The 14128-nt window shown below is 35.9% G+C and overlaps 1 protein-coding gene and 1 long non-coding RNA gene across 2 annotated transcripts in view; one reads left to right on the forward strand and one right to left on the reverse strand.

Moving 5' to 3' along the window:
- Positions 1-9675, forward strand: part of LOC107701201 (uncharacterized) — a 19121-nt gene extending 9446 nt beyond the window's left edge. Inside the window, exons 2-3 of the long non-coding RNA XR_001635617.1 lie at positions 7089-7095; positions 9514-9675. This is a non-coding gene — a long non-coding RNA (uncharacterized LOC107701201). The remainder of the gene's footprint in view (positions 1-7088; positions 7096-9513) is intronic.
- A 1555-nt stretch (positions 9676-11230) lies between these two features.
- LOC107701202 (caspase recruitment domain-containing protein 14) overlaps positions 11231-14128 on the reverse strand; it is a 31195-nt gene continuing 28297 nt past the window's right edge. The window contains exons 20-21 of the mRNA XM_016503160.1: positions 11783-11898; positions 11231-11643 (exon numbers count right to left, since the gene is read on the reverse strand). Of these exons, the coding sequence (XP_016358646.1) occupies positions 11436-11643; positions 11783-11898 (324 nt within the window). The 3' untranslated portion in view covers positions 11231-11435. The remainder of the gene's footprint in view (positions 11644-11782; positions 11899-14128) is intronic.

Raw genomic sequence — 14128 nt, forward strand, 5'->3', positions numbered from 1 at the left:
TTATTCTTTAGTTTGGGTTAAACAAATAAATTTTTCTTGGTTGGAACAGCAGCTACGCTAATTATGTCTCTATTTGTTTCTCTGTTTTTGCCACAGGATTGACTCACATGTAACTAGGATTTACACAAGCTTCAGTCTGGATCCAGAACACCTGAGAAGAGATGATGCCAACCCTGAAACAACATACAGAACTACCACATTTTGCTATAAGTTTGATTGCATCATATAATAATTGCTGTTAATAGTGTTCATCGTCTGTTTGATTAAGTCTTTAATTGATTTTTCCGTACATTTCTGCCATATGTACATTAACTGACAGTCACCACTGATAAGCTACCACTAAATATTGTAGAAACTTAATTTGCTGTAAAGTTACTTTGCAATGATTTGTATCGTGAAAAGCGCTGTACAAATAAACTTGAATTGAATTGAATTGAATTGAATTAAGATGACTTCAAACCATTACTTTCTGTTAAAATATGAGTCCTCTATCCACAATATTGCTTTCTCCACTGAATGTAATGCTATTTCTCCAAATCTGTACTGATGAAGAAACAAACTCATCTAAATTTTGGATGGCCAACACCTGTTGGGTGTTGTACTTTTTCAGCAACACCCAGCCCTCTCTCTGTCCCTCTACACTGTGCGTATTTTAATGCTTCCTCTGTTTTCATTAGCACCTCTTCTGCTCTTGGCCCACCACTGCAGCAGTAATTGATAATTAAAGAGCAATAACTCAGCAGTCAGTGCAATCTCTCAGCAGGAGCGGCCCACCCACACCACACACACACACACACACACACACACACACACAGACTTATGCCAGCATGTGCCCAAACAGCACACATTAACACTACACACACACACACACACCGACAGCTGAAATACAAAGATCTGTGGTTTGTGATGTTTGGTATATGATTGCACTGCAAGGATTTAAAGATTTGGCACGTCTGAAACGGATGATAAAATACAAATATTATGGATCTAATCCATGTCAGACTTATACATGTGACTTTAACACACACACACACGCATTCAACACAACACAACACACCTCAATCATTAGTCTCCCAGGTATCCTCTCAAAGTACATAATGGTCAGGCAGGGGCTGGCAGTGTAATTGATGTAATTTTAGGATATAGCACATCCACGGTGAAAGGGGCTTTAATGTTTCATTTTAGAAGCGATTTGGAGAATTTTTTCCCCACAAGAGACTCTTAATGCTCCTCTCAGATGGCTTTTTCAGTTCAGGTTCCTTGTTGGATATCTGTAGAGGCAGGAGGTCTCTTTAAACATCAATGATGGGGAATCTTGGTTGACAAAGGGTAAGTGTTCAGATCAGGTAAACAACACAAAGCTAGCATAAAACAGAAATAAAATCCTACTGTATGTATTTTGGACATGGACGAAATTATGTATTATCTTTCAGGAGTGATGCTTCTCTACAGGACTCATTTAAGCTTTTAGTTTGAAATAATAAATTATCCCTATTCTATAGCATTTTTAAAAGCACTAATACATATTTTAAAAAGTTACAGAGGATTACAGTGTGTGTATCTATCTATCTATCTATCTATCTATCTATCTACCTATCTATCTATCTATCTATCTTTTCAGCCAGAAATAAAATTCATGCTACACAGATGCTTTTATAATGGTTCCTTCAAGTAGTTGAAATGCTTACCACAAGCTTTGTGTAAGCCAACAAAATGGTATGTTATTATCTGCTTCAAGAAAAAATGCAGTTCAAAGTACAACAAAACAAGACTGAAAGGCTGTTATTGATAGGGTTCCATTGTGATCATTGATAGCTGTGGTACCTAATGGTTCTTGCAGAAGACATCATTCCTGAAATTATTTATAGTTCAAGCTGTTTTATAGTTTAAATCATTCAAAGCTCATTCCAGAGGGACTACTACGGTAAAAACAATGCAATGTGTCATTATTATGCTTTATTGTGTTTTATTGCTGTATACTGAAGAGCAGGTGCAGAATACAATGAGTTGCATTTAATAATGTCAGGTCACTACTAAAATTTCTAGATTCTACCTTTGACAGTTAAAAAGAGTCAGTTTTCCCTCCCTTTTTATTTTAAAATCCAGCGAACCAAAGGTCTCTGTAATATAGGTTGTGTTTGAAGGAAAAATCACGAGGCTATAAAAGTCAACTTATCCACTCTGCCTTTTTGTATTCATTCACTCTCATACTCTCTCTTTTTCCTTCCTTCCTGCCATCTCTCTTTTTTTATCTCTCTTTCCATCCTCAGAACTCTAGCTTTCTTTTTCTCAGTTTCTCTCTATCCCTTTCTCTATCTCTTCTCTTTGAGATAGGCCAATAACCCCCTCCCCCTCTCCCGTTATTGCTCGATTTATTGGTGCAGGAATCTAAGTGAGTTCAGCACCTTTGCTGGCTTTCTAATGTCAAACACAGCATTAGAGATCATCAGTCACATGGCTCTTACACCAATCTGGTTGACATAGGCAAGGCATTGTTAACAACCAAACCAGTCACAGTGAGACTAATGCAAGAACATGAGACAAATGTGCAAGACTTATAAGGTAATAATGGACAGAGCAACTTCAATCAATAAAACACTTGGGGTTTTCATTAGGTAATCAGAATGACATGGGCTTTTAAGAGAAGTAGAGAGTGAGAAAGAGTTGCATTTTGAAATGTCAATAGCTATTTGCATGCTCACCAGCAGTCAGCTTGAGGGGAGGCACGAAATGAAGACACTGACTCTCATTTGTCTCAATGTTCATTCACTCATCAGTTTCACAGGATCATGATGTGATCTAAACTGTGATCTAATTTATAAAACTGAGGATTTCATGCCTAATCACAAAAAATATTTTCATTGACAACTCAATTCAAATGTAACACTGGCTGCCATCAGTGAATGCCGTGTTTGTTTTTTCCTCCGGGTCACATATCCTGTTTGAAAAACTCAGAGGGGTTTATATAATCATGCAGCCCTGAATAAATTGTCTTAGAAGCCAACTAGGAGAGCTTTATATTATAAAATGACATGTATATGCCATTTTGTTCATTTATTATGCTTATGAATTAAAAGACTGAAAACTGAGAGAACGCAAAAGGTTCTGGCGAATCAAGAGTGTGAATCTAGGTGTGCAAGAGAGACAGAACAGGTGTGAGAAAGAGAGAGTGAGATGAAAAGAGAGTAGACAGTATGAGGAAGGATCAGATGAAGCTTTAATAGAATCCTGAGTCGGTTATGATCTGTCCTCTCCAACTGCAGCTTTAACAAGAAAAGCTCTTTGCAGGGGGCAGATTAAAAATATAATTTCCTGACTTCAGCTTCTTTTCTTGTTACAGGCAAGTAGACAGGAAGGAAGTCCATACAGAGACACACTGCAGAGGGTGTATATAATAACAGAGAGAGATAAAGATTGCTTGCACTAGTGTGTTCACATACACACAACTATACTAACACATCTGTCTGCAGAAAGATACACACATACAGACACACACACACACATACAAACAAAAAACCAAAACCACATACAAATCAGAGATGGCCCCTCCTACACAAACTCACACTCGCTGACACAGGCATTCTAAAGCTGGTTTAATCAAATTCTGGCAGCATTGCTTTGATTTGTTTTCATTCTCTAATCTAGCAGACCTGCTGCCTATGCCACACACATGCACACAAATACACACGCATAAATAAATGAGTAGCTTTAAAAAGACACAGTGATAGTGCTCTCTCTTGTTTATGGATCTGACCTACATACTACAACAATAACAATCTTAGAACTTGCTCCATCACAAAAAAAAAAAAAAAACTTTCTGTTTCATTCTCATTCACTAATTATGATACTATAGTATCTTCTTGTAGATATTCCTTTTAACCACTGATATTGGTATGACCATAAAAAGAGCTTCTATGCATCATAGTTCAGCATGTTTTGTCATGGAGGGGTCCATGGTTAGTTCAGTATCAGGACTGAGATTTGGGAGTGTGATGAATGTTCTAGCTCACAGCTGAGCCAAGCGTGGCCACAAGGCATCTGCTCTTCCTGCTGGTGTCATCTGGAGATAATGAGCCAGTCCAGCTGGATTCAAGACTACAGACAACGCATCGCCTGGCAAGGGGTTTGGAGAGATATGACCACCTGCACAGTTAGAGAAGGTGTGAGTGGAATCTGGCAACCCCAGTGGTTTGATTGAGGCCTTTAAGGGGGAAAAGGAAAGGTGTTAAATGCAAATGTCATTGCATTGAGCATCCTGTGAAGTAGTTTAAAAAGAACATGTATGGTCAGGGATTATAAAGCAAGCAACCAGAGCAGACAGGGAAATTACAGATGAACAGTCTGGCATCTTGTACTGTAAAGGAGAGTATAGGGTGAGATCTGGCAACCTGTGGATGTACTGTAGAGGGAGCGTTTGTGAGACGGGGAGCCCCCACTAGTTTGATCTGCCACCTGAGGGCACTAGTGTGGCATAAGCCAGGTATCACACTGCTGGCTGTCACACACGCTGAGCGCAAAGTAACACGTTTTTAGTTACACGTCTGCACAGGCGTGACAAATACACACAGCCTCAGCATGCAAGAAGGCTGCAAAAAACCTTCACTGCTTAGAATCAAAGCAGAAACTGTTAATTATTTGCAAATTTTCAGTGAGAGTACATGAGGAGCAAAATAAAGCACTCATTTTATTGTAAATCCTCAGGTATTCCCACAGGATTAAAAAAGTTAATTGCTTTCATTTCATTCAATATATGCCTTAGACTATTTTGAAGAAGGATCCTGCTCCATATATTTATAAGCATTGTGGTTTGTATACATGGTCTCTTGCACGTTTTGTTCAAACTTTAATATATTGTTTAACATCGTGGATTCACTTTTGTTTTTGAGCAGACCTTGGGATATGAACAGTAAAATAAAAACATTCAGTACATAGATCATTGACACAAGAAAGGGTATCCACGATGTATTCATGATGGTTTCTTCAATATACTATTATATATAAATATTGAAGAATGTTGGTAACCAACCAAATAGTTTTTGTGACCATTGAAAAAAATCTCAAAATATATTTAATGTTACAGAGGCACGAGTGTCAAACAGTTTTAGAAAGAAGAATTTCATTTTTTAAATGTATTTATTTTTTGATTTATTTCTTCAATTACCTAGAAGTTTGTATCACCCTGACATTTCAGACTTTATATATATCAGAATTAATTTTTACCTCTTAAGGTTGTAAACCCGGTACCAGGTTGGGAAGTGCGTCATCACGTGTGTGTGTGTGTGTGTGTGTGTGTTTTTGTTTAATATTTATATATAGTGTATTTTTAAAGCTTAGAATCTAAACCTTCTTAAAAGCTTCATCAATTTTGCATTTGTTATATAAAATACCATAAATAAGGTCTGAATTTGCATTCGCCCCCCCCCCCCACCTCCCCCCCCCCCCCCCATACAAATAAAATTAATATTCTTATTCATAGCTCACAAACTTACCAACCTCAAATTCTGACACAAAATATGCTCCATGACTTTATATGGTTAATTCTGAAAATAAAATATGCTCATCATGTAAGCAGTGAAGTCAAGTCATTTGTGGTGCTTTTAAATATATTTGTAAACAAACAAACAAATAAATAAGAGTGACATGTCATTCACCCCCAAATCTGTAGCTCCATTAATAATGTTGGATCTGGCAATTATAGACAATTTGACTATTGCAATGGAACCACCTACTAACCTGTGATCTGCTCTCTCACTGAAACTTAGAAACAGAAACAGTTAAAGGCATTCTATTACAAACAGGGTGCTGCCTGAGTGACTCTGTGCTACAGCACTCTGAAGTAAATCGGACAGACACTAAAATCAGCTTGTCTGAGCTTAATTCCCCCTGACAGTGCATCTGGACTATACGTCTCCTGGCAACATGAGGAGGGAGGCTCTGCCGTGGTAACCAAAGGAGAAGCTTCCACAACTGCAGGCTGTGTAGATACATGAAAGATCTCAACACACTTGCGTACACACACACACACACACACACACACACACACAGATATGTCTGTAGAGGTAATACAGACCACACACACTCTGCTGCACTCTCAGTAATGGTTCCTTAAACCCTGTGTATATTATCCCCAGGTATCTGTTCAGTTTCCCAGTACACAGCTACACAACTCTTAACACTCTCAAATAACCCTGAAACCGCACCAGTGATAAAAGGGTTGTGATTTTTTCTTTCTCTGAATTTGTCTAGCTCCCTCCCCCAACCTTTTCTCCTCCAGTTTCTAAAGCTAAACACATTTCCAAATTCAATTTCCAGTGTTGTGAGGATAATTTCTCTATGTGCTGGATAGATTATCTGTGATTCACAGTTGGACTCTCCTAAAAACTCAGACCCACTGCTGTCTGTTCTGAACTCATGACCCAGCAGTGTGTCAAGGTTCCCATGCATATTTAGAACATTTAGAGCTGATTTACACTCATTATATATATTTTCTGTACTTTAAAAAGTCAAAGAAAAATGGTTGGCCATACAATACAAGAAAGCCAACAGTTAGAGCAAGAGTTCAAAGATAATATCAACTGACAGTAAGAACAATAACTTTGAATCATGCCCATGTTACTGTGTTTGTTACAAACAAAAGAACAATAAATAAAGTGAATGAGTGAGTGAATGAATTAATAAATTATCAGGAGTTGAGAGGCGTTTAATAAAACCATTAAAACACACACACAAAACTGAAGCCAATCACAAAAATAACTCTTTAGTTAAACATGATTCAATCATGGTCAGTGGTCCTGTTGTGCCCATTTTCGACCTCCTGCCAAATTATTACCCCTCTTGTTGAAATCGCTATCTGATTGCCTAATCCTAACCCCACACTTAATCTTAACCCCTCCCCCACACCTAACCCTAAACCTACCAATACTAGGGGGGTAATAATCTGGCAGGGGTCAGAATTGGGCACAACAGTCCACGGGATTGAATCATGTTATTTGAACATATCTAATTCTAGTTGAGTTTACTCAGTTCGCATCCTACATGAAGTATTTGAATACAGATAACATGTTTCCAATTGTGTAGAACCAGTTAAGACAAAATGTTACCATAACCTACACACAAATTAAATATAACTTTTCTTTACAGACATGTTTCATGTTGGCAATCAAAACATGACATTATTTACATCCCTAGCACTCCCATTAGAATTATTTTATTTTATTATATTATACTTTACTCCAATTAAAGTAACTTTGTGGCTTCACCACAATGGTAACTCGCCCAAAAACACCAACATAACAGAAAGTCTGTTAAAATACCAACATAATAGAACATTAGACATTTACTTTTCTCCCTATTTTTGTATCTTGCTAAAATAATAATAATAAAATAAAATAAAATAGCACTTTATTTCAGCATTTTCTCTCCCCATATCCAGTCCTGTGCAAAGCATGATGGGAAGTGTAAAACTTATTTTTATTTACTTGACTGAAACATGTTCTTTCAAAATGAAAACAGTTACGCCTAAAAGTAACCATTTCAAGCCAGTTTAACATGATGCAATCATTCCTGAAGAACAAACCTGATACAATGGTTTTAAATAATTTAAATGAATTGTTTAAATAAAGAACAGAATCCTATTAACGAATGAATGAATGAAAATCATGATCTGAAAAACTGTTGTTTAAAACTCTTATGAATATTATGAAAATTAATTAATTAATAAACAAATAAGCAAATAAATACACAGTTGCTTGAGGGCTTGAGACATGTCTGAAGGACATGTTTTGAAAACAGTTAATAAATATCACTATAAATGAATGACTGCACTCATAAATGGCAGGACCTAAAGTGGGGTTTGAACATCATCTTCACTATAATAAAATGGCATCTTTGTCAGAATGAAAAAGGTCAAACCACAACGAGTCAGCCCAGTCACGAAACCAGATGAGAACAAATCTGACTATGGTGGAAGTACTGTATTCATTTGTTTAAGCATTAGTACGTGTGTTCCACCACACAAATCATATCTGTCAGCCCTTCTCTCTAATCCCAAACGCAGTGGTTTGGTTGCATGTTCTGAGAGGGTTTGTCACCATCTCATTTACTCCGACACACACAACAAATCACTCGGGCCGTTTCCTGGCAACCAGAGGGGTTCCAGAACCCCAGTGGAACCAAGAAAAACAAACAAACAAAAAAAAAAAAAATCGGCCTCGGCGAGGAAATTGATTTGGTGAAGTGCTGTACGATACTAAAGTCAATAGAAGCAATAGAAGTGAATTGATTTGGCTTAGCATGATCTCTACAGCAAACAGAAAAGCCAAAGCAACAGTACAAACCAACAGCTGAAAACAAGACGACTACTCCAGCAAAATTATTTATATGAACTAGGAGCCATATTTTGTGTATTAAAAAGAGAGTCTCTACTTATCCTTTCAATTCTCCAAAACACCGTATTTTCTTTTTTCGCCCGCTCGGCGAGGAAATTGATTTGGTGAAGTGCTGTACGATACTAAAGTCAATAGAAGAAAAGCATGTGCATTGATTTGGCTTAGCATGATCTCTACAGCAAACAGAAAAGCCAAAGCAACAGTACAAACCAACAGCTGAAAACAAGACGACTACTCCAGCAAAATTATTTATATGAACTAGGAGCCATATTTTGTGTATTAAAAAGAGAGTCTCTACTTATCCTTTCAATTCTCCAAAACACCGTATTTTCTTTTTTCGCCCGTGCTCAACCACTCCCTTTTATTTTTCCACTGCTCTTTGGCTCCCTCTTGTGGTAGAAAATAAGTGGAAGTAGAAATCAATATAATCACGATAGTAAATGTAATAATAATAACAATAACAATAACAATCTTTAGACACAGTTCTTGTTGGTGTTATGTGGCGTTATGCCTAGTCTGACCTTGAACACTGCATCACATTTCACAAGACAATACTATATGTTTTTATCAACTATTATATATATATATATATATATATATATATATATATATATATACAATCACAATTAAAAGAACCAAAGACTTAAACTACTTCAGTCTGTGTGCATTGAATTTATTTAATACACGAGTTTCACAATTTGAGTTGAATTACTGAAATAAATGAACTTTTCCACGACATTCTAATTTGAGATGCACCTGTATATATATATATATAGTTGTATGGGTTTTTTAATAATAATATAATTCTATCTATATATCTGTCTGTCTGACTCTGTTATTTAAAATAATGTCTCACCTCTCTGACCTTAATTTTCACAAAGCATTTTTGTAGGCTTTACATGTTCTCTTGTGATGATTAATTGTTATTCTTGTTTACATTGTTAAAATGCTTCCTAACATCTCTCATGTTATGGGAAACTACACATTTGTGGTTTAGTGTCGATGAAGGGCATGTTGCTGCTGGACAGGTTTTTCCTAGTTGTTTACGTCTTGGTTAAAAACAGGAATGACACAAATACATAGAAATCTGCTGTGGTTCCTGTTCAACATTCATCCTTTGATCAAGAAACAAAGTGTTTATTTTGTACACATCAGAGGAGAAGAAAAATACAAATGTTTACATAATCAAAGATATATACTCTACAACAGAATTGTACACAAATGTCATAGAATTTCTAATGAAATAGAATATACAAATATAAAAGAGAACATTAACATTGTAATGTGTATTATCTATAACACACTATACAATAATTACTTGCTCTCAGTTTTAAACTGTCGGTTTTCAATCTGTGAAAAGTGTTCACATTTTTTGTTTTACAAAAACAATAACTGAGTCAAAACAATTCACAGTGTATAACAAACAGACAGTTTGGTCTGGCGGAATGCATACAGGGCGGATAAGATATAAGGCTTGAGGGGAAAATGCTCTAGCAGTGCTCTATATCCTCATTTTTTTGTGCAGTAATGACGTCTTAGTCATTAGCAGTAAAGAATAAGATCTCTATTTGTGAGCCTGGGGTAAACAACACTATTAAGTAGAATATCAGCTGGATTTTATGCTCTGTTGCTACTTAATGTAACTTAGGTAACTGACTCCTTGTAAATAAATTCCACTGACTGTTTTATACACAGATGGTCAGTGAAATCTGATTTAATATTAATCCGTTGTGCGGTTGTGACAATAGCTTATTAAAATTATTCAAATACCCCTCAATGGATATGATTTACAGCTTCCTTCAATGTAATTATTTTTCCTTCCAGATCCTTCAAAAGAGTGGAACAGTATTATAGAGTATTCAGACTATAGTTATTAAAATATATATAGCATGCACCTTACCAACAAGTCCCAATAAAGCACCTTGTGTACCTATTTCTAAGCAATACTTTAATATTTAGAAAGAAAAAAAAATCCTTTAAGCGCTGGCACATACACTGGATGATAGTCATGGAACCCTCAGGGTTCAGGACAAAGGCCTTATCTGAGAATGTTGAAACATTACTTTTTACATAAACTACACACTGCCGTTCAAAAGTCTAAAAATGCTCAACATCTAATGGATGAAAAATACAGTAAAAACAGTATTATTGTGAAGTAATATTATGATTTAAAATAACTTCTTCCTGTTTTAATATATTTTAAAATGTAATTTATTCCTGTGATGGCAAAGCAGAATTTTCAAGGAGCCGTTACTGCAGTCTTCACTGTCACATGATCCTGAAAATTATTCTGATATGTTGATTTGGTACTCAAGTAACATTTTGTATTATTATTTATGTTGAAAACAGTTGTTCTGCTTAATATTCTAGGGGAAATGGTAATACTTTTTTTCAGAAGTGGATGAATAGAAAGCATTTGTGAAAAACAATTTTTTTGTACAATGTAAGTCTTTACTGGCACTGTAAATCAATTCAATGTGTGCTACCTGAATAAAAGTATAATATTTAAAATATCCTACTGACCTCAAACTTTTGAATGGTAGTGTACAACTTTTTAGCTTTGCAGCAGACCTCCATTTTTTTTTTTTGCTCTAAATGCACAGGATGTGCTTTTCAGTTTACCTCTATCTAAAAGGCCCATTATATATATATTTTTTACCTCTGTGCATTGGTTAATAAATGTTTAGTGGAATTCTCTTTTAATCATGATCAATAGTGTTGTATGGATAAACAACGTTGTTTGAATATGGATGTTTTGGGTCACTAAATTAATTTATGGTTTATGATCATCTCTGTCCAGCCTGCTTTCATCAGAAGCTTTAAGCAATCAGGCTTTATTATTCATTCCCAATGGATGCGAAACTACTGCAGATTTTTTTTTTTTTTTTTTAAATCATCCTAGGGGAAGGTTTGTGGTTCACAGCATCTCACAGCATTTCTGGAGAGGTGCACATCAGGCTACATCCTAAGCAGTGGTTAAATTGGCCTTAATACTCTAAAATTGTGGTGAGGGTATTTTGAATTTATGCTCTCATTCCCGTTACTCTTTCACCAGGTATCTGACTCAACCCACACAATCTTTTGCTGCTCCTCTGTCACCACAGTTTTCAGAGTGTCAATTAGGGTGGTACTGTCATGCCAGCTCTCTGGTGGAATGCTCTGGTAAAGGCAGGGCAGTTTATCCAGAAGGGGCTCCTCGCTGCAGGAACACTCTAGCACCTGGGACTCAGTCAAAACATTCTGCCGTAGTTTGTGTCTAGAAAACAATGACAGAACAGATAAATATAGCAATAGTGATGCTCCCAGAAGAGCATTTTTTGTGTTATCTTTAAATCTTTAAATCAAACCAGCTTTTAGTTTAATTGTGACAAGTTTCATGGAGGAAATTATAGTACCTCAATTTGCGGAGACTCCTCTCTGAAGACATGATGTAGATGATGATGGGGAAGATTTCGCCACGGTGGAGACGACGCACACAGTCCAAACCCAGCGGTAACACACAGTGAGTGCCCTATACAATGGATATAAAATAGATAGTCACACATAGTCTCTCTCTCGCTCTCTCTCTCACACACACACACACACACACACACATATATAGTGCACAGCATAAATGCGTAGCTGTATTAGATGTATTTTTTTAATGATCACTAATACAATTCATTGAAAGATGGCAAAATTTAAATGTATTAAATATATACTTAACAACAGAGAAATATGTTATTAATATCTGTAAAATAAGTAAATTAGCCAATTTAGTTTAATTGAAAGATTGCAGAAATGAGTAGACACCCTAGATTTAATTCAACAAATGTATAATATTCTAGTACTTAGTATGTCCTCCACTGTAAATATCAATTCATGCCATTATAAACAGGTTATCATTGTCAAAATTATGATGTTATATGATTTCAATTAGTGGACAAACTCATAAAGGTCAAAGCCAAAAACATCATATCTTAAAGGGATAGTTCACCCAAAAATGAACCCCCAGGGCATCCAAGATGTAGGTGACTTTGTTTCTTCAATAGAACACAAACTGAGACTGTCTGAACTGTCCTGAGCGCGTTCGCGTCTTCTTCTTCAGCCTTTGCGTGAGGCGTCTATCTCTCAAATGGACCATTGACACTCCTAATTGAGATTGTAGATAGAGTGTCAATGGTCCATTTGAGAGATAGGTGGCAGTAATGCACTTATAAGTCTGCGATCCGCCGTAAAGCAAGAAGAAGAAGACGCCTCACGTGCAGGCTGAAGAAGAAGACGCGAACGCACTCAGGACAGTTCAGACTTTGTGGTGAAAATCAGAGGTAAAAAACGATATAAATACTGTTCAGTTTCTTGCACAGACCGATCATTTTGTGTCTTTACACATCAATGCATCATCACGATACGCAGGGCTTAATTTGGTTTTGTTTGTGTATGTTTTATGACTCTCAAAGTCGTGATTCCCATCCACTTACATTATACGACTGACAGACTGCAACGGTTTGAGTTCAAAATCTCCGTTTGTGTTCTACTGAAGAAACAAAGTCACCTACATCTCGGATGCCCTGGGGGTAAGCAGATAAACATCAGATTTTAATTTTTGGGTGAACTATCCCTTTAAAGTGGGGACACAGACTTTTATGCCGTCTATTTGTCTATCTATCTATCTATCTATCTATCTATCTGTATATAAATCTATTCATCTAAATTAGAACAATTTATTTTATACACTTTCTCATACATTACATTTCTATATTAAAATAAAGTTTCAACTCTGACCTTAATTTTTACAAAGCATTTTAGGCTTTATAAGTTCTCGTGATGATTATTGTAATTCCTATTATTGTATTTTATTACTGTAAAACCACTCATCTCTAATCTTTTATTTCAACGTACTTAACACAATTGCTATATCACGCCATTAGTAATATGATAGCAACGTTTTATGACACACCCGCTTCATGATCTTCTCCACTCCCTGCAACGTATAGCAAAGATGTGTTTTCGAGTCACGCTCTTCAAGAATCTCCCCCTTCTGCATTTGAATGGCATGCTCACTTGCCATCAGCAACTCTAAAATAAAAAAGATGAGAGGAAGAGATGACAGAAGTGAGGAAAGGAGGAAGCAGCCAGAGACCAAAGCAGATGAATAAGACTATACAGAGGGAAAACTGAAGTCAGACAAAAAGAAACTATCACAGATGGCCATGTATACATGTATCAAAGGGTCACTTTGGTACATTTCTCAGATCACAATTTAAATTCTGAAATCTACTTCTTCAACGTTCACATCATCAAGTCACCTGTATACACTGAATAGCCTAACCAGTAATGGTGTGAAATATTTTTACTATTTAAAATAACTGCTTTCTATTTGAATATATTTTAAAATGATTGCCGTGATCAAAGCTGAATTTTCAGCATCATTACTCCAGTCTTCAGTGTCACATGATCCTTCAGAAATCATTCTAATATGCTGATTTGCTGCTCAAGAAACCATTTTTAATTATTATTATTATTATTATTATTATTATCAATATTCAAAACAGTTGAGTACATTTTTTCAGGATTCTTTGATGAATAGAAGGATCCAAAGATCAGCATTTATGTGAAATAAAAAGCTTTTGTAACACACTATACCATTCAAAAGCTTAGAGTCAGTATAATTTTTATTTTTTGGAAAATAAATTATAGAAATGAACACTTTTATTTAGCAAGGATGCTTTAAATTGATCAAAAGTGATGATAAAGACATT

This window comes from Sinocyclocheilus anshuiensis, unplaced genomic scaffold (genome assembly GCF_001515605.1).
Source record: "Sinocyclocheilus anshuiensis isolate Anshui unplaced genomic scaffold, SAMN03320099.WGS_v1.1 scaffold1522, whole genome shotgun sequence".
Taxonomy (NCBI): domain Eukaryota; kingdom Metazoa; phylum Chordata; class Actinopteri; order Cypriniformes; family Cyprinidae; genus Sinocyclocheilus; species Sinocyclocheilus anshuiensis.